At 49.2% G+C, this 19,104-nt stretch overlaps 4 protein-coding genes across 11 annotated transcripts in view; 2 read left to right on the forward strand and 2 right to left on the reverse strand.

Moving 5' to 3' along the window:
* Window positions 1–304: 304 nt before the first annotated feature.
* LOC121592874 (endoplasmic reticulum metallopeptidase 1-like) lies at window positions 305–4,035 on the forward strand. 2 transcript variants are annotated; one of them, XR_006004704.1, is made up of 5 exons: window positions 305–1,353; window positions 1,443–2,102; window positions 2,182–2,685; window positions 2,763–3,831; window positions 3,891–4,035. XR_006004704.1 is itself a non-coding variant. In XM_041914734.1 (4 exons), exons 1-4 carry the CDS (start codon window positions 565–567, stop codon window positions 3,441–3,443), a joined length of 2,634 nt encoding a protein of 877 aa, XP_041770668.1. In that variant the 5' UTR covers window positions 305–564; the 3' UTR covers window positions 3,444–4,035. The 2 variants fall into 2 exon arrangements, 1 of the variants encoding a protein (XP_041770668.1); XM_041914734.1 differs by having other exon boundaries at window positions 2,763–4,035.
* Window positions 4,036–4,124: 89 nt separating this feature from the next.
* Window positions 4,125–7,597, reverse strand: LOC121592875 (endoplasmic reticulum metallopeptidase 1-like). Its single transcript, XM_041914735.1, has 5 exons — window positions 7,026–7,597; window positions 6,835–6,967; window positions 5,492–6,763; window positions 4,903–5,406; window positions 4,125–4,838 (listed from the first exon to the last, which is right to left on the reverse strand). Coding segments are annotated over exons 1-5 (2,601 nt in total). The 5' UTR covers window positions 7,028–7,597; the 3' UTR covers window positions 4,125–4,148.
* Window positions 7,598–8,139: 542 nt separating this feature from the next.
* Window positions 8,140–19,104, forward strand: part of LOC121592872 (mucin-5AC) — a 48,426-nt gene continuing 37,461 nt past the window's right edge. For 3 of the 7 annotated variants that reach the window (XM_041914723.1, XM_041914731.1, XM_041914732.1), the window contains exons 1-2: window positions 8,140–8,200; window positions 13,218–13,682. The gene's annotated coding sequence lies outside the window, so the exon portion shown is untranslated. Of the gene's footprint in view, window positions 8,201–8,676; window positions 8,695–12,428; window positions 12,531–13,147; window positions 13,683–19,104 lie in introns of those variants that run through there. The other 4 variants (XM_041914726.1, XM_041914724.1, XM_041914727.1 and 1 more) reach the window with 4 other exon arrangements.
* Window positions 13,716–15,809, reverse strand: LOC121592877. Its single transcript, XM_041914738.1, has 6 exons — window positions 15,537–15,809; window positions 15,041–15,429; window positions 14,791–14,967; window positions 14,551–14,700; window positions 14,202–14,465; window positions 13,716–14,103 (listed from the first exon to the last, which is right to left on the reverse strand). Exons 1-6 carry the CDS (start codon window positions 15,621–15,623, stop codon window positions 14,001–14,003), a joined length of 1,170 nt encoding a protein of 389 aa, XP_041770672.1. The 5' UTR covers window positions 15,624–15,809; the 3' UTR covers window positions 13,716–14,000.

A 19,104-nucleotide genomic window follows, 5' to 3' on the forward strand; every position in this document is an offset into this window, starting at 1 on the left:
CGAGCATTTCATACGCAGAAGAGGACTGGCTATTTTGCTGTGAATTAAACCAGTAGGATTCAAACCAGATAGTCCAGATTCATTAGAGGCTTTTAGATCAGGCCTAGTCCGACTGTGGAAAGGAAAATAAATGAAAAGTAATAAGCCTCGACTAAGGCACAACACACCCATGTAGCATTCCTTATCGATAATTCGACGCATAAGTATTGTTCAAAATATGCATGTGTGATTAGTAATGGACTTAATCAAACAGATTTGACCACCCTTTCAAAGGCTATCGTTCGATTAAGAGTGTGTGTTCTCGTATTCTTTCACCCGTTTAATCGTCATATCGTAATCGCTTGCGAACTTCGTCAACCCCCTTCTTGTCGATCTTCAATCTACACTATCGGCCAATCAGCTTTATCGGAGGTTGATACGGACCCAACTGTGGGGGGGATCACTAATTAAAACTGCTCAAGCGATATGATAACGGTGGTAAAGCAATTGAAAACATTCAACCAACTGCAAATCCGTCCGCCCCACTGCCGGTCAGTCATCGCTTAGCTGGTGTGTTCTACAGACATGGACATGGAAAGTGAAGCCGACCTGTTCGAGTCAGCGAACCAAAAACGCTCGAAGCGCGATGCACAAATCTCCCCCTGGTGGTTGCTCGGTCTGTCCGCTGCGGTGGCCGGAGTCTACTTTCTCGTCTACTGGAACTGGGCGGCGATGCCGATCGCATTGCGCCGTGCGGATGAACTAACGCACCCGGACCGCTTCATAGCGGAGGTGGCCAAGCAGCATCTGTTCGAGATGAGCAACGTTGGACCGCGGGTGGCCGGCAGCTACGCCAACGAAATAGTCACCGTACAGTTTCTGCTTCGTGTTATTAACGAAATCGCCGCCGAAGCTAACCCCGCCGCACATCGCGTTGAGGTGGAGGTGCAGCGCGCGTACGGTGATATGTATCTCGACTACGAAAAGTACCCCCAGACGAGCGTGTACCAGGGCATTCAGAATGTGGTGGCCCGGATCGTGCCGGCGCAGGGCAGCGAGCCGGACCACTATCTGATGCTCAGCTCACACTTCGATAGCGTCCCGCAGAGCCCCGGAGCCGGGGACGACGGGACCATGAGCGTTATAATGCTGGAAGTGATGAGGCAGCTGGCCCAAGGCAAGCGATCGTACGAGCATGGGCTGGTGTTTGTGTTTAATGGCTGCGAGGAGAACACACTGCAAGGATCGCACGCGTTCGTGGCGCATCATCGGTGGTTCGCCAAGGTGCGAACGTTCATCAACATGGACGTGGCGGCGAACGGTGGACGGGACATAATGTTTCAAGCTGGACCCAAGTACTCGTTCCTCATGGAAGTAAGCAGCTAGCGTGAGCAGCTAGTCGTACGCGATCGACAAACACTCACAAACACTCTTCTTTCTTCTTTCCCTTCCGAACGAGCCAGTACTATCGCGATCATGTTCCCCATCCGTACTGTACCGCGGTAGCGGAGGAACTGTTCCAGGCGGATCTAGTACCATCGGAAACGGATTACTTAATCTACTCGACCGTCGGCAATATACCGGGCATGGATTTCGCTCACAGCACCTGGGGCTATCTGTACCACACGGCGTACGATGCGTACGACACCATACCGAACACAACGCTACAGCACACTGGGGACAATGTGCTAGCATTGGCCAAAGCGCTTGCCAACGCACCGGAGCTGTACGACATCCGTGAGCATGAGGGCAGTAAGGCTGTTTTCTTCGACTTTCTCAACTGGTTTCTCGTGTACTATCCACTCTGGGCATCGATCATACTCAATGTTGGCCTGGTGGTTGTTGCTCTGTGTGCGATCGGTTTGTCCGTGTGGATGATGGCACGCCGCACGAGCCTAACGGTGGGTCAACTGCTGCTACAGGGTCTTACCAGTATGGGGGTCGTGCTGCTGTCCCTCATTGTCGGTATTGGACTGTCGCTGGCGCTTGCCGCCATTCTGAATGCTGTCGATTCCACAATGAGCTGGTTCACTCAAACTTGGTTGATCTTTGGACTGTACGTCTGTCCCTTTTTGATTGCAACCTGCACTGGACCGTTGTTGTATATTCATTTCGTAAAAAATGTAAGTAATCAAACCCGGAGAACAGGCGGTTAATCCCCGAGAACTTCCAATTAATCGATCGCGATCATCTTTCGAACAGGATCACCTATCACTGCACGCCCGAGTTCAGCTTTTACTGCACGCCACTTGTGTCCTGTACGCGTTGATACTGGTCGTACTGACAGCTATGAGCATCCGATCGGGCTATCTCTTCACAATGGCCATCCTGTTCTACACCGTCACGACGCTGGTGAACGTATCGATCAAGTATGCGCCCTTCGCCTGGCTGTATGTGCACCTCGCCGGACAGATTGCACCGATCGCGTACTTTAGCTCCGTTTCCCTCACCGCCTTTGCCACCTTTATCCCGATGCAGGGACGCGGCAATGCAGGGGCCAATCCGGAACTGCTGATCGCATTATTTGCCGTGCTAGTGGGACTGCTGGTGGCAGGGTTTCTCACCCCACTGGTAGCGTTAGCACGCAAAGCGTACCTTTACATCGCGTTAGTTGCCGTCTTTTTCGTGGTGTCGATCGTCGTGATGGTAACGTCGGCAGGGTTTCCCTTCCGAGCACACACTTCACCGCAGCGCTTTTACATCTACGTAAGTACAGTGGTTTTTTGGTGAGCTTTTACGCACAAGCACACAACCGTAACGTGTACGCACGGTTTATTCCGCAGCATTGTACAAGAGAGTTTTACCATCAGAATGGTACGCTGAGACGATTGGAAGGAGGCTACTACGTTCATCCGCAGGACCGTTACACGGGCGATCTTATCCGCGAGCTGGCAGTCAAGTCCGACCTATCCGCCGTACCGCTGGGGGATGAGTGTGACAAGGAGCTGTACTGTGGTATACCTTTCTATCAAAACACCCAGCACGGACAGCGCGAAAACGGCCTTTGGATACAAGGCAACCCATTCACCCTGCCCGAAGCAATTGATCTACAGCTAGTGGACAGTCAACGTGATCCAGAGCTCAACATTACTACGTTCTTTTTCACGGCAAAAGGCACAGATCACATGAGCTTCTACGTTTCTCCCGTGGAGGGCGTGAAATTAGTGGGCTGGAGCTTCAGCAAGACCATTCCTCGCAGTGGGCTGGCCTGGAATGGACAGGAGGTGCACTTCGTTAACTTTGTGCATGGAATCGATGATCGTCCGCACGAGTTCTATCTTACGGTGCATGGTACGGCTAGCAAGGCGGCGGAAGCGGGTTGGAGCTTTTACCTTAACACAGTGGCACAGTACATGCACCATGAACAGTATCGTGCTAGCGAGTTTCAGCAATTTGTCGATCAATTTCCCGACTATGCGCATGTAGTTGCCTATCCCGCTCATCTCGTTAGCAGAATATACTGATCGAGAAGAGGGGAAGTTGGTAGACTGATAAACGGGTTGAATTGAATAAAAGAAAGTTATGTTTGAATTGAATACGAAACTAATTGCGTTACGTAAAGAGTGAGAAAGTGTTGGACAACTGACTGGCTGTGGCTTTTGTCCCATTATTTGTGGCTTGATCGGGTGACAAGTGATGCGTGAACCAGTAGCATTCGTTCAGCGATCACTATTACGATGCACTTGCCGCATGCCAAATTGTGCCGGATTTACCACAGACCACGCACATTCCCAGTGGTACATTTGACTGTGTCTCAGTTTTCTTCAAATACGGTGTAGCTTGAACGTCTGCCACTATTACCGTACGAACACTTCACCTGGCAAGATGTATTTCACCTTAAACCGTTTAATGGTAAGTAAACAAATCCGAAACAATTTCGCTCAAATCACTCACATCTTTGTGCTTTACAGACGCTCCTCACGTTGCTTGCCTCCGTCGGCTGGATCACATCTTCTGCAGCACACAAAGTTTTTCACAAAAGAAACACCTACAAACACATTCCACGGCGGGTGGAGATGAGAGTTTACCGTGGTCCCATAGACCATTACACTGGTTCCGTCCCGTGGGGTTATTTCGTCCGGCAGCCAGCTGATCATTCACAATAAATCTCTTATCAAACACACACACACACACACACACACATGTAATCGGTTGTTGTGTTTTATTTCCTAAAATATCCAACTTTCCAAATACCCTGGATAGGCGACGGTGTGCGCATACTTGGGCATCTTATCCAGCAGTGTTTGGAACTCTCGCGCACGGTACACCCTGTCGTGATGCATGTACTGGGCGACCACCGAGAGATAGAAATGGGAATCACTCGATTGCACCGTCCCTGCTGCTGCTGCGTGTTCAATCTCAATGTAGAACGTGAACGGAGTTAACTCCATCGAGCCGGAGAAAAAGTTCACAAAGTACACATCCTGTCCATTCCAGCGCTTTCCGCTGGGTGGGATGCGTTCGCTGAAACTCCACCCGACAAGCGACCGACCGGCCAGCGGTGACACGTACAAGCTCATGTGGCTCGGTCCTTGTACCCGGAAGTACATACGCACCCTTCCAGGGGCGGGTACCTCACGAGAAATGAATTCGAAACTGACCCGTTCGGGGAAGATCGGTGGTTCCATTGCGGGCAGCCAGTAGCTTGAGTCACTCTGCCGGTGATATCGGTTAATGTAGAAGGGTATACCGCAGTAAAGTTCCTTTTCGCATTCGTCCCCGAGCAGCTGAGCCGCCGACCATTCGGGAACCTCCGATTGTAACAGTTCCGGAGTGTGACGATCCTGTGGATGAAGGTAGTAGATTGCACCGGAGTCACGCAGTGTTCCGTTTGGCCAGTAAAAGTTTCGCTGATGATGCTACAAGTGAGAAAAAATGTGTCAATTGTTGTCAAAATACACTTCCTTCCTAAAAACGACTTACAAATATGTAATATCTTTGCGGTGAGGTACGCTCCCGGAATGGGAAACCTTCTGGGGTGGCCGCCACAATCGCCGTCACTAGAAACAGTAACAGAATGGTGCCAAACACGTACACCTTCCGACGGAACAGCACTATAAACGGTGTCAGCAAACCGACCAGCAGCAGTGTCACAAGAGAGGCAAACAGCGCCATTTGCAGGTCCGGATTGGAGCGATTGTCACTGCGACCGGTCATTGGGACGAACACGGCAAACAGGGTAACTGCTAGGGAGCAAAAGTAAATCACCGGCACCAGCTGACCGACCAGATGTACGTAGATCCACACTCTTAGCCGAAACTGTATGATCATGTTAACGATCGTGGTGGCACAGTAAAAAATTATCGGAAAGAGCAGCACAAACGCGGATCGAATGCCACCGATCGAGAGCGTTATCAGTAGGACGGCGTAGATGCAGTGCTGCGCGTGCAGGAACAGTATTACCCGGCCTTGATCGTGCAGGAACGGCTGTTGAGCACAAGAGACAAAAAGAACAAGAGACTCATCATTCACTGATTCAACACACCGCTGCATCCGGCTTACAATAACTCACGATTTTACGAAAATGAACGTACAAAAATGGCCCCAGCGTGAGACCACCGATGCACGGCACAAAGTACAGCCCGAACAGCAGCCAGGTCGACGAGAACCAGCTCATCGAACGGCCGCAGGCATCGAATATGACGGCCGCCAGCACGGACAGTCCAGCGCCGAGCACGATCGAAAGCGTCTGTACGATCAGCGTCATGCCGGCTTCGAACAGGATGTTACTACCGACGGCACCATCCTTGCGCATGATCATGAACAGCGTACCGACGATCAGTGCCAGCGAGAGTACGCCCAGCACGATGTTCACAATGATTGCCGTCGTTTCGGTGTAGTACACAAGAAACAGATGCATAAAGTCGAAAAACACGGCCGTTCCTTCGCGATGTTCCTGGATGTTGCCGAGCTCGTCGGCACTGCCGAGCGCCCGCACAAGCCCCAGCAGATTGTCTCCGATGTGCTGCAGCGTCCCGGCGGATATGGTTTCCCGTGCGTCCAGCGCCGTGTGATAGAGATATCCGTACGACGACAGCGCAAAGTCCAGCCCGGGCCAACCGCCCTGTGTCGAGAGCGTTTCGTAATCGGTAAAGGACGGCACTAGCCCCATCTGGAACACTTCCTCCCCGAGCGTGTTTGCGTAGGGTCGTTGTACGTAATCACGATAGTACGCCATCAGGAAGGGGTAGTTCGGTCCGGATTGGAACATAATCTCCCGGCCAGCATTGGCGGCCACATCCAGATTAATGAAGGCGGCCACCGACTGGGCTAGCGGATGGCTCCGCACGAACCCGTGCGCACCCTGCATGGTGTTCTCCTCGCAACCGTTGAACAGAAACAGTAGGCCATGCTGCATGGGCGATCGCGCGTGTTGTGTCAGCTGGCGCATCAGTTCCAGCATGACGACCACCATCGTACCGTCGTCACCGGCGCCCGGACTAGTCACGGCACTGTCGAAGTGCGCATTCAGCAGCAGATACTTGCCGCTGAACGAATCCCGCCGCTTGATCGCCACTACCAGGTTCTGCACGTTGCGGTAGTAGCTGGTGATGGGATAGTCGTCATAGTCGAGGAAGTAACTGCCACTGACCCGCTGCACCTCGTACGTAACGTCATACTCCGGAAGTGCTTGACGGGCAACGGTTTCGACCGCTCCGTACAGCCAATCGACCGCAAATCGTTCGTTGGTTTCACTGCCCGCCACACGTGGCCCACGGCTCGTTAGGGCGCCCAGATCGTACAGGGCCCGTTCCGCAACGAAACGTCCATCGGTGGTTGTGTTCTGGAAGTGGAAGTAAAGAAAAAAAAACGGTCGTAAACAGTCGTAAATCAAACAACTTGCTTGATAGTTACCTCGTCCGCTAGATTAACCCCACTGGGCAGCGTGTTCCAGTTCCAGTAGGTCAGAAAGTAGACTCCTATCCCGATGCCAGGGCCCAGAACGCACCACAGCAACTCGAGGGTGAAAATGTACGACAGAAGCTTCCTGCAAGTGAAAAAGCATTAAAATATGGCCCAAAACAGAAATCGCTTCCCGTACTCACATGCTTCTGTTTGGGGCGTCTCCACACGCTCAACACGGACGGACGGACGGAAAGATTAAATGTTACTGATGCATCGGAGTATTCCGTCCCCGATCTCGTTCGCTCAATCGTGTCCCCCGTGTTATCTTGGGGGGGGACAGACATTCACACCAAAAAAATTAAAAAAAACCGCAAGCAATACAGAAACCCTTCGCTACTTAGCGTGCGTGTGACGAGTACGGCCCCGTCCCGTCGTTGTTGTTGTGACGGGCTTATCACAATGTACTGTGTGTCCCCCTGCGTTCAATTCGGCAATCTGGCTGATAAGATAGGTTGTTCCGTAATATTTCCCCCCGCTGCCCGCTGTTGGTGGGCGGACGAACCCCGGACGGGTGATAAGCGTACGCGCGAGCACGATTATCAAAAATCTGCATGGCCAGGGAATTATATGGGCCGCCCGTCACCCTAACCCCCCTTTCACCTCGTACGCATTTGTGGCATTTGGCAATCGGATAAATTACTTCCCATTGTTCTGGGTAGTGTTTTTTTGATTTACGATTCCCAATCGGTCACGAATGGCATGGAAAAGGGGGCGGGGGGGGGGGGAGGGGAGTGATGGGAGACGGACGCGTTTGCGCTAGCTTAAAAATTGTTTATGATTTTAATCTCCGCTGAGTGGTCGCGTTTGCTGCTGCGTGTGTGCTGCTGCTGCGGCGGCACGGTGAGCGGAACAGGAGCAAAAAGGAGCATGGCCTGCTCCGTTCTAATGCTCAGTTGCTACCATCCGGCCATCGCCACACGTAAACAGAGAGCGATTTTGGTCCTCACGTGGTGTGCTTTTCCCTCTCTCGGAGCATATGGTTTTACGCTCACACGTGTGAGTACTCGCACCGGATGCTCTTCTCAGCATTTCGCTATGTTTTCCTTATGTTTTACGAGGAGCTTTCCACGGGGAGATGGGTTTTATTGTTTTTAGGCCGCTCACTTTCTCTCCCTCTCTATCTCTCTCTCTCTCGGGGCAGGAAGTCGAACCCGCATCGAAAGTTGCTGCATCTCGGAATTTCCGGCCGAAGCCGAACACGTTACGGCGAACGGCAAATAAAAGTGCCGAGCCGAGGACGAAAAAGCTCAATCTACAACGGAACGTCGCCGTGGGTGCTCAGTACCTGCCCAGTGTGCCGCGCTCGACGATAAAGGTTGAGGAAACTTCCTTCGTTTTTTTTATTCATCTTTGTCTATATATTTATGTGTTTGTGTGTGTGTGTGTCGCTTTGTGTTTCGGAGGATATTCACAACTTTCACGTGGTATTATGACGATCAGGGGGGAATGTATCGTAAGATGAACGGAACGCACCGAACAATAGAAAGGAAATATGTTTTGAAAAGTGCGGTGTGAGTGTGTGTGTGTGTAGTGAAAAGCGTTTGGGAAATCTGCAACGCACCAGTACAGTAGGGTCTGGCAAAGGTCGAAAACCGAAAGCAACGTCGCGGCCAAGGAATGCCCGAGTCCCCCTTCCGTTTACCGGAGTAAAGTGAAGGGAACGTGAAATGGAATTCAAAAAGTTTTCCTTTATTGCTCGGCAGCCCGTTTCCAGGATTGTGGGGAAGTTGACTTTACGTACGCTCTCCGTTCCGTTCGGTGGTTTTTGGCTGGCGCGTCGAGATGTCGTCGTTCAAAGAATCGGGATCAGTAAGAATCCCTCTTCATTTCTATCGTATGGACAGGTTTTCCGTGGACCGCGTGTGTGTGTGTGTGTGTGTTTGTGTAGAGCAATCGATAATGTTGTGTTCTTTCGTCCACTCGCGTCCCAACAACAGCTGGGGCCTGCCAGATGATAAAAGTGTTGCGTTGCGAGAAATTCAACTGGCGATAGATAATAACATGCTGATTAGCAAAACGGGGGGGAGGCGCTGGATTCGCGCCGACTTCCGGCGTCATTGCACCACCTGTCTGCCCATCAACAACGAGGGCACTAAACTGCACCAGCTCCTGCTTGAGGAACGGTTTTCTTGAAGCTAGGCATTGGAATTGTGAAAATGGGACCACGAGCGCTGAATCCGCACGGACCTCATATAGACGGCGCGCAGTTATAAAGTATTCAATAATGTAAAGCACTGCGGTAGGGAGAACATGCTAGGTGGATTGCAGGGAGAACCGACTGCCAACTTCGGTAGCATCTACGACCTACTGGAGAATGGTGATGACGACGACGACGACGACAACGACGACGACGACAACGACGACGTCGTCATTCAGCACCGTTGTCGAGTTTATGCCAGTGTTTATTGATTATTGGGTCTGCCTGGTAGTGTGAACCATCTCAGGCCGCATGGTCCAACACACACACACACATGCCCCCGTCCAGCAGCAGCAGCAACAACAGCAGGAGAAGCCTTCGCGTATCTCGCGCGTTATGAAATTGTGTCGCGCGGTGTTTTCCACTCACAGCTCCATCCTCTATGCTGTGCCTCTGGCTAGTCTGGCCTCGGTCTGTGATGGTGATGTATATCCGTGTGTCCGAATTTCATGCCACGCTTCTTCTTTTTTCCAACGGGCCGCCAAGTAAGCGAACGAAAAGCAGAGCAGAGAAGCAGAACGCCAAGGGTGGATTTTAATTTCCGGATCCTGAAGACGAACCTTGTACACTTGGCCATATTGTACCGCCGTGCCGGCTGGTGCTGAGACAGTCGTTCAGTGCCTCGGGCGGTACTGGCGGTCAGCGGATTGTGCCCCAACGATGGCGCTCAACATGAAGCTTAAAAACGCTGAACCAATCGTCATCAAATTTCAATTATGACCTGGCAGGCTGGCTCGCAACACACTTTTAAGCTGTGAGTGAGTTTTGATGGACTTCCTCTAGATGGAATGGCGAATTACGTTGATAGAAGCATTGAGCACCTAGAAAAAACAAAAAGTTTGTTATAAAAACAGCGCATAAATTGTGTAGATGATTAAGAGTATGATATTATTCCGATTCATTTTGGGTTATTCAACGCAAATAGCATTGATTTCGTGACCGCCTCAGACCGGCGAATAACATAAAAAACATGGAGGATTCTTCTAAGAAAACACTTCACCAGCATTAACAAACCATAACAAAAAACTTTAACTCAATAGAAAATGAAAGTTACTCCATCAGGTTATCCCTCAGGAGCATGATACAAACGATCCCCCAAGACTAACGATATCCCTTTTGTAGCAAATGCTGGTGACACTGGTGAAGAGGATTGCAACTTTTGGACAGTTCCTCACCGACTCGAGAAAGGCACATGTGTGGAAAGGGAAGGAACCAGCAGCAACTAAAGTTTTACCCGTATTATAGGGGCATGCGGTCAAGTTTACCGCTCTTTCTACTTCTCTCTCTGCTAAGTGAAATGTCTGAGTGCGACAGATCTGTCAATAGGGGTGACTATTAAAGGGGAGGGGGTGGGGGGTGATGGTGGGAGGTTTTGTTTGTCTATTGACGAGGGCCATCGAGATTGGAGATTGCCATTAATGGGGACCAGTTTTTCCAAAACCCAACAGGAAGGTGATTCTCAGAATATTCTTCTTCTACTGCTGCTGCTGCTGCCCATGAATGCAGAGGCGGATAAGAATGAAAACTTTATCATCCCATGATACCCGGGGTCCGGCATCTCCGTACATCATAAACATGCAATCGCTACCAGGGAAAGTAAAACGAAACACCATTCGCCGAGCACTGTTTGTTTGCGTGCTGTGCTACTGCTGAACTGTGCGTTGGCAGAAAGCAGCGATTGGCAAACAGAGCAGTAGCAATAGCTGTTGGTTTGTTTTGCTTCTTCCAACTTAATCAAAGTGCAAAGAAAAGTGAAATAACACGCCACAAATCCTATTTTAGTGTGCCAGTGAGCGGAAGGAAGCGTAACAAATTCCACCCCGAATGACCTTTTACCTTTTTAGATTTAAATATTTTCCGAGCCCAAGCCGGCTCCAAAAGGTGTGCAGCCGCCCGCCATAGAACAAATTCTAGCAGGACGCCAAGTGCCACCAGTGAAAGGTTTTCTAGCTAAAATCACTGTAAAATCAGCGCATAAAATGTCCTCTGTCCGTGCGGCACGGGTACAGGCGCGGGGAGCGGACGCCAGAAGAGGGTTGAAATTCTCCGATACGCTTTTGAAGAGGGTTCAAAAAGCGGACGAGTGACCGCATCCTCTTTCGGCAGGATCAAAAAGGGGGGGCCTCTGATGGGGGTGGGGCAAAGGACGAAACTTTTACTGGAAAAGTACTCGCCTCGGTCTTGCAGGGTGGAGGGAGGGGGCAAGAGTTGTGTAATTGAAATTTACGACACGAGCTAACCGCCCCGTGTCTCCTTGGCGACGGGCGCAATAGTGCGCAGAGGTTTACCCGAGCAGACACAGAGCAGTGGAAACGCTCACAGATTCCTGTAATTGGCTCTTGGCACAATTACTGTGTCTGCGCTATAGGTCGCAACACTTGCAGGTCGGGGTTTTAAATGCCGCGTCTATTTAATGGAAATGTGAGACGCACTGGGCGCGCGGGTGATGCTGGCGGAAAACCCCGACGTTGTGTCGGATATCAAACGGCAAACGGTTGTACCCGACCGGTGTAGAATTTATCGAAACTTTTCCCTGGCCGAAGCTGCTACGAAACGGAAACGCCGCGACAACGTAATGTTCCGTTGTTTTACATGAATCGAAGAAGTGCTCAGGGGCATAAATTATGGCGAATTTCTTTAAACCTCTTTCTTGTATCATGCTCTCGGGCTGGGGCTGTGGCAGGAAACGATTAGACTTTCAGAAATGGGAAAAAACGGCTATGAAAATGTGATTCATTGTACGATGTACCGCCCGTTTCCGCTTTAAGATTTATGTTAAGCATTATGTTGCTTGCAATTTTAAGATTCGTAGGGTTGTTGAGGACCTTTCTGCCGCTGTATCGCTTTTCTTTTTCTCTCCGCCCTGAAAGGAAGACAAGAAAAAAAAATGACTTAGAATTGGGTATGTTGACTTGCATGGTACATGATTAGTCAGCATGATTATTTTTCTGCCTTTTCTGACTGTGCCTTAAAAGCATTTCTGCGTTAATAGTTTGATTAATGGTTGTGCACAAGATGCAGAAGCTGCGCACACGTGTCCTTCCATCCATATATAGTACAGCAACTGTGGGCCGATACTGTGGGCAGGACTCGAAGCAAATTTCTGCTTTTGATACGTCTTCAAATGGATTTAACAGATTTTTAATGTTTTATGGTAAGCTCGTACGATACGAGCAGAGAAATGACAAACGGAAACGTTTGTAATATCTCACAATCTCGTACGGTAGTACGATGTATGGGGCGGAAACGCTACCAGCCCTTCGCTTACAGATTGCACACAGTACTTGACGTGTATTTAGGACAAGGTGTTTGAAAAATCATTAATCATTTTTTTCGCTTCCTGTAGTGCGGCGCTAGTAACAGGGCTCATACCACCGAGCAAGGACACAACGTTCATCGTACATGCACATGGCGCCGGTGCCGTGGAATCTAAACACACTTTCAGTAGGTCAGGTCTTTTAATGGAACGTACCTCCGTTGCAGCCCCCTAGTGCTTCGAGAATTCTTTACGTCGTGGATGAGTATGCTGTCCTTCGCTGAACGGACGGAACGCTTTCTTTCTCGTGTCCATGTTTATCCACGATTGCTCTACTTTTTCACTCATCGCGAGTTTTACCACAACGAACTTTATAGCAGCAATTGTATGACCCTCAAACAGTAATTTAAACTCAATCGGCATACACACAGCGACTAGCCGCTGTAGTTGGTAACGTTGTAAGTTTAACATTCTCATGACTTTGGAGGTAGTGCAGTTCGTTTTCCATTCGGATAGTTCCCTTTACTATTGCTTACATCGCCCACCATAACTACAGTGAAACGTTCTTCATCTGGCAAGCTATTCGAGCCATCACTCAACATCATCTCGTTCGATCAGTGCCTTCAATAGCAAATGCGTTCGGCAGGGCACACAAGTACGATACCGTGATGTTATCGATTTTCCCCCATAAACTTGTGTTCTCTTAATTGTGATCTCATACGCGAGGATTAACCCACCGTGTGCATCCGTTCTGTGTGCTGATGTGCTTCCGGTGATGTGCGGCAGTGCTTATGTTATCCTTAAACTACACAACTACAACCTTTGTTTTGCAGCACACGACAGTGTAGTAGGTTTACGTTTCGATTCATTGTTTTGCAGCATGCAGTGGTGTATGGGAGTGAAGTGCAATTATCGTTTGCTTACAAGCAGATGCAATGTGAGTGCAAGATTATTCTGTTCGCTGCAGTCTGGTGCATCGTTTGGTTCACGAAGCAAGTGCAATCAAAAGCAATATTTATAAATAGAGCGCAAAGTGGTACCTAATTGTGTGCAGCAGTGTCAATGAGTGCGCTGCAAAGCTTGGTACGGAGTCGGAGCGCGTCGGAGATTGGCACTGGTTAACCGTACTCCTCCCGCTGGAAAGGAAAGCTGCATCAAACGAGCGACGAGCGATATCCAGCAGTGTGGCAACGTGAAAAGTGTGACTAGACATTCAAGCTGTTCCTGTGCGGTTGTTATATTTTTGAACGGGGGGTCAAACATAGCAGTACGGAAGGTCTCAGGAGTGCCCTAGCCCGTCTTCGCAGATCGGGCCCACTCCCTAACCCTTCCAGTTCCGACCATGTAAGTATTTGCAGGGCCTTTACAACATTGTTATGCAATTGGGGATAATTTCGATTTATTGGCATTGATGGAAATACTGCACTGCTGACCATACACGTACACTTCTAACGACTGTTAACGCATAAATAATTGATAGGGAAATTTTAAAGAGACTAATTCAATCGTATAACGGAATTCAATTTGCTTATCACCTGGAAGGATATATGTGCAGGGCTGGCACGAGATACAATGCATACTAAAAACAGCCTCCCACCCGGCCATCGGCCTTTGAAGATAATGGCGTTCTAAAGGCTGGCGGAAGGTGCTTTCACTTCCACTTCAATAGACACGCAATCGATCAAGCTCATCAAAACCAGCGGAATGGCCAGCATTGCGCACGATGAACGTAGCCCCGTCAAAATGCATCCGACGCTCTTCACGTCTGTGAAGTAGACATAAACGGTAAAAGATCGGTATTAGGGATGCTGCCGTGTTGTTTGACCAACGGAATGAAGAACAGAACACAACACCGAATCCTACCGAACGAACAGGTGCGAGGACGTTCCCAGTGAAGCTGTGCAGTGGATGGCGTTTGTTGTGACAGTCGCGCAACCGTTGGTAGGGCTGGTACGGATCGAGCAGCGGTTGTTGGAGCGAGATATTTTTACCAACCCATCACCGCCCTGCGTGATACGGAAGCCATTTACCTGAAACAGGAGGCTACCCTCCTGTCCCAGCTGGTAGCTCGAGCTCCTGATGATTTGCCACTGGTCGACGTAGTTGTGTGCAGCAGGCACTACACCACTGCAACGATATGAACGGGGAAAAACAGTTAGCAGAACAATCCCTCCGAAGGATAACTGTCGGGGAAGTCGGTGGTTTTGCTTACTTGAAAAAAACTTGGTTCACATAATCCGCTTCCGTATCCATGCTAATCATATCAGACGTTGTGCGCGTACCGGCCGCATCGACGAGATAAATCAGCGCACATCTCGCACTGGTTAGGCTGATTCCTTTCTGCCACATTTTTGCAAACCGGCTACCATTCATTTCGTACATGCAAAGGGAAACCGTACGCTGTACAAAGTGAAACAACTTTTTTTTTTGCAACACAGCAGTTTCTACTTACATGTAGGGATATTTGCGCCTTGCGTCAACCGCTGCAATATCGACCCGTGGGCCGTTTTGAAACACGATCCCATTTGGATGGTGCATCGCAGTAGCCATCGTATCACTGGAAACAGCTATTGCTATGTTATGGTTGCCGTTGACAACCTTCACTGAGCCTTCCACGGTCATGTCCACTCTGTATAAAATTTGTGGTGCGTTAAAATCGGTATCTTCCCTTGCCGCCTAATCTAGCTGCAGAGGAAACTTACGTAATCGAATCCCGCAAGCGCAGCTGTATAACTCCATTGTCCAGCAAAATTGGTCCGAAAGGAAACTGGGAGGTCTGGGAGGCCGGGTTTTGAAACGGAGATTTTAAGCAGCTTGCTGTTGCCGGTGGACCATTGCTAGGGAAAACATTTATGATCTGGCTTTGTGCAGGTCGGGCAGGAGGCACCGTTCGGGCAATGTCTTCTAGCGAGAAGGACGAAATCGAGTTCCACACACGCGTGTTAACGGGAAGATGGGTTGGGCCAATGTAGGCAATGTCTTGAATTTTGCTACTACTGTTACTGCTGCCATTGCTGTCGCCCTGCGAGCTGGATGGGGCCGCACTCGTGCGACGTGACGGCAACATGAAAGGCTTTGCTGCCAAATTTAGCTAAAACCACACAGAACATTTATTAACCAACAAACAGCTGTTTGCATAACTTACATTACACTACGAGAGAGAGCAAAGGATACATAGGACATTTTGCTACACCTTACCTTGGACCGCGTTTCCGGACCGTCCCCGTTCACTTGCCCCCTACTGTTCGAGCCGGACATTTCTTCTTGTCGCGTTGCGCGCCACATTTGAGAATCGACGTTTGCTTAATGCAAATGAAGCACTTTACTGTTTCTACACGTACTTTTAAGCTGCACTATCTACACTTTACGAAAATTTCCACTAACAAAGGTCTAGCAACCTTTTTTAGCTACCTTGCTGTCCAAATGCCAGGAAAAGAATAAGCTCATCGGCCCGTTCCTTCTCCAACTGTGCTACACTTCATGGCCAACTAGCTACTCGCAAGAGGCCGAGGAGATGATTGGCACCGGCAGCGAAGAACTGTCAAAAAAGTAAACAAGCCCCTCTCCGCTCGTTCTATCTCTTTCACTCACACTCATCAACTGAAGCTCAGCTGACCATTCAATGTTGGTTTTGCCTGTTTTCGTATAATTCTTATGGTATTTTAACTAGTTTGGTGGTTAAAGTGTGTAGATACGGGAGTTATAGTCGCGTTCATTATCAAATCTGTGCAGTTGAAGTGTGTGAGCGAACAGCCACTTTGCACGTGCCGCTTGGTAGTGCAATCGCCCCATGGCGAGAAACTGCGGTCAAGCTCATTCAAATGTGGCTCATCCTTTGCTCGATACCTGCTTTAGAAGGAACGTTAGTAAATGAAGAAAATGTGTGGAAAACAATTGTGTTTAATTGATAAATCATACCCATAAGACAGCAAGTTAATATGCAGCATTAATGCTGATATTCATGTGTGGTTTCCGTTGCATAACCGCTTGAAGAAAGTTGATAACCGTTGGACAAGCTTTATAGTAGATTGGCCCAATATGAAAACTGGGCTGAAATTCCTGCGCATTGTTTACCAGATTTTCCATTCCAAATTGTATCGTCACGAATGAAAAATTTCAACATTTTCAAAGGTCGGTAAAACCTGCATGGTGGGAGTGATGCCCGGCACAGCGTTTGTCGGTATGCTGTGAATCTTCCGGCGATCAGTAAAGCTGGAAACTGTAGCCCTATGTGCTGTGTTCCATATTAGGTGCGATCCCTGGGAAGTAAATTATGCCCGAGTGAGTCTGATGAAATCAATCGGCTGTTTCTAATTGATCCGATAAAGGACCGCCCGAGTGCGAGCGAGAGGACAAGAGAAGTAGGGCGAATAACGGAGCTGTGCCGTTTGCTATGCCAACCATTAAAGCAGCCCAGATTATTTTTCATCACAGTGAGAACCATTCGGGTGAAAATGTTCGAGATTTTTCAACGCCCTGTGAAAGCTTAACGACAAACAGGACGACGATGCAGTGGGAGCGTTGAATGCGTGGAAATTGGTTCGTTCACTCGAAAGGCCATTTGGAGTCACCCAGAGAGAAACCCGGTTCAGTCTACCCAATTTTGGTAGGGGGTAGGTATTGTGGCGCGCTCGGAAGAGAATTAAAGAAACGATGCGAAAATGAGAAATTGATATGAATTCATAAATCGTTTCTTTGCCTTTTAGCCAGCAACAGCCAGCTGTATCCAACTAAGCCCCGTCACTGCCTAAGTAACGAACGATGGAATCGATTTTTATAAACGATCTTAAAAGAACGAACCGCTCAACCACCAGAACGGCTAGGTGAAAGACGAGGGAGCTTGTGAACGGTTGTGCTTAGACAAAAAAGGCGATACAACGAATCCCCGGTACGGGTAAAAGTGTCCTTGTCGTCCGCCGTAAATTGCACGGTAGATGAAAATTAATGTATTTTTAACTAGGCAAGAGTCTGCCCGTTTCGAAAGATCCGAAGAACACCAGCATCCGTCCTCTCCTCACCCTCACACACACACACACACGCATACTCCCTGTGCCAACCGTTGGTTCCTTCAGTACTCACCGAAGTTCGATGACGGTACGCAAAATGTAATGTGTCAGCAGGAGCAGGTAGGTCTGTCGCTGTAAATAACCAAATCAATAAATAAACTGTGGGACCGTTTTTAATGGAAGCGGAAGGGACAGCTATAGAAGCAAGAACCTCTGGGCTGTGCTTCTCATTGTCGCTCCAGTTTCCACGGAGAAATGCTTTTGATAGGCTGTTTGGTTCTGTTGCCTTGACAGAAGCGCACTTGAACCCAGCTTGATCTCGCATTTTTACTAATGGCATTATTGTAAGGCACTCCGGCAAAATGTCTCACCAAATGCGAAACTTTCAACAAGTTATGCCTAAAAGTCGGTGCCTTTGGTCTTTGGCCTAGCACGGCCGTGTAACAACAGCACGACCTGTATTGATTCTGGCCCTGACGGGGCATCGTACATGAAACATCCGAGTGCGACGTCTTTTTTGAAAAGATGTGGCACAGGTCAAAAAAGGAGAGGAAGGAGAGGAATTTAAAAAACACTTATGAATAATTAATGATACCTAAATCTCTATCCGTGACAGGGATTTGATGAATTTTGGAATGCGATGGAGTCAATGCAAGAAATGCGACCGAAAAGGCCGAACGAGGAAGAGGACTGGACACTTTAAGAGATCAAACCGTGGAGTTCCTTTTTTTGGCAGATAGATGAAGACCACTTGGAATCTAATTGAATAGAAATGAGGGGAAAAAACACATCAAATTGCGTGGCAATGGTAAATTGAGTCAACAAGCGAACGGTCCATTATGCTGGAACAAGTCAACAGCACCACCCTGTCACCGTTTTGGACCCCCCGCCCGGGAGGCGTGAATGGTTTGATAAAGAACGGTGATGATTTTTGCAAGAAATTAGCAGGCGCTTATAATATTAGCGATTACAAGGGTCACACTGATTGGGATTGGGAACCTCACATAACACGGATGCCCGTGAACCCCCCCGCGTGAAGGGTCGAGAACCAAACCTACTTTCTGCCGGTTTTGTGTATGGCACGTGCGCTCAAGTAAAAGGCAAAACGGTTTACTCGCGATTACCATAATTGCCATCCCTACCCTTGCTTGTGCCCTTGCCGTTGCTGGTGCTATGCTGGCTGTGCATAAGTTGTGCGAAGACCACAATTCCTTGCTCGAGGGAATAAATTAAGTGGAATGTGTATGATTTACCTTCCTCGCCGGGTATTGCGCCCACGGCTCGAGCGGGATTGAGCGATTCCTGCTTTGTAGTTTCCCGCCTTCGGAGCATGTGTGGTGTTTGCCTCCTGGGAGCAAAAAGCTGTCGACACACAAACTATTTCGCATGTTTAGAGCCCGTAACCACCGCCTCAAGCACGTTCTAATTACACACCGTATGCGGGGCGAAAAATTAGTGTTGCTTGTGATGGGAAGAAGCGACAAATAGGCACTTTGTTGAGCACGTTAAACGGTCTCTCCGTCTCGAAAGGGGTTTCTTCCTTGATCCTTCAACGGTGTCCGCTTCAATGGCTTTCAAGCAAACATGTGCTCAGTTTGATTGGTATTCGGACCCACGCCATCGAACTGAAGCTGTCTGGTCGGTAGCGGTTGTGTTGTGCCAGTTTTCGGAACCACTTCCACTGGACTGGACTGGGCTGAACTGGACCCCAGGGCAGCTGTAGCGGACGGACACCGGCTCGTTTGCGTTGTTTGGGGTTC

This window comes from Anopheles merus, chromosome 2L (genome assembly GCF_017562075.2).
Source record: "Anopheles merus strain MAF chromosome 2L, AmerM5.1, whole genome shotgun sequence".
NCBI classification, from domain to species: domain Eukaryota; kingdom Metazoa; phylum Arthropoda; class Insecta; order Diptera; family Culicidae; genus Anopheles; species Anopheles merus.

What these genes read in the sequence shown, in the direction of transcription:
- LOC121592875 (XM_041914735.1), bottom strand. An exon ending in ACGTTCATTTTCGTAAAATC is followed by an intron (nt 5,407 to 5,491) that starts GTGAGTTATTGT and finishes TGTGCTCAACAG; the next exon opens with CCGTTCCTGCACGATCAAGG. An exon ending in CGCAAAGATATTACATATTT is followed by an intron (nt 4,839 to 4,902) that starts GTAAGTCGTTTT and finishes TCTCACTTGTAG; the next exon opens with CATCATCAGCGAAACTTTTA.
- LOC121592874 (XM_041914734.1), top strand. Translation starts at nt 565, where the DNA reads ATGGACATGGAAAGTGAAGCCGACCTGTTCGAGTCAGCGAACCAAAAA. An exon ending in AGTACTCGTTCCTCATGGAA is followed by an intron (nt 1,354 to 1,442) that starts GTAAGCAGCTAG and finishes CGAACGAGCCAG; the next exon opens with TACTATCGCGATCATGTTCC. An exon ending in CGCAGCGCTTTTACATCTAC is followed by an intron (nt 2,686 to 2,762) that starts GTAAGTACAGTG and finishes TTTATTCCGCAG; the next exon opens with CATTGTACAAGAGAGTTTTA.
- LOC121592877 (XM_041914738.1), bottom strand. Translation starts at nt 15,623, where the DNA reads ATGTGGCGCGCAACGCGACAAGAAGAAATGTCCGGCTCGAACAGTAGG. An exon ending in GTCCGGAAACGCGGTCCAAG is followed by an intron (nt 15,430 to 15,536) that starts GTAAGGTGTAGC and finishes GTGTGGTTTTAG; the next exon opens with CTAAATTTGGCAGCAAAGCC. An exon ending in CGCTTGCGGGATTCGATTAC is followed by an intron (nt 14,968 to 15,040) that starts GTAAGTTTCCTC and finishes AATTTTATACAG; the next exon opens with AGTGGACATGACCGTGGAAG.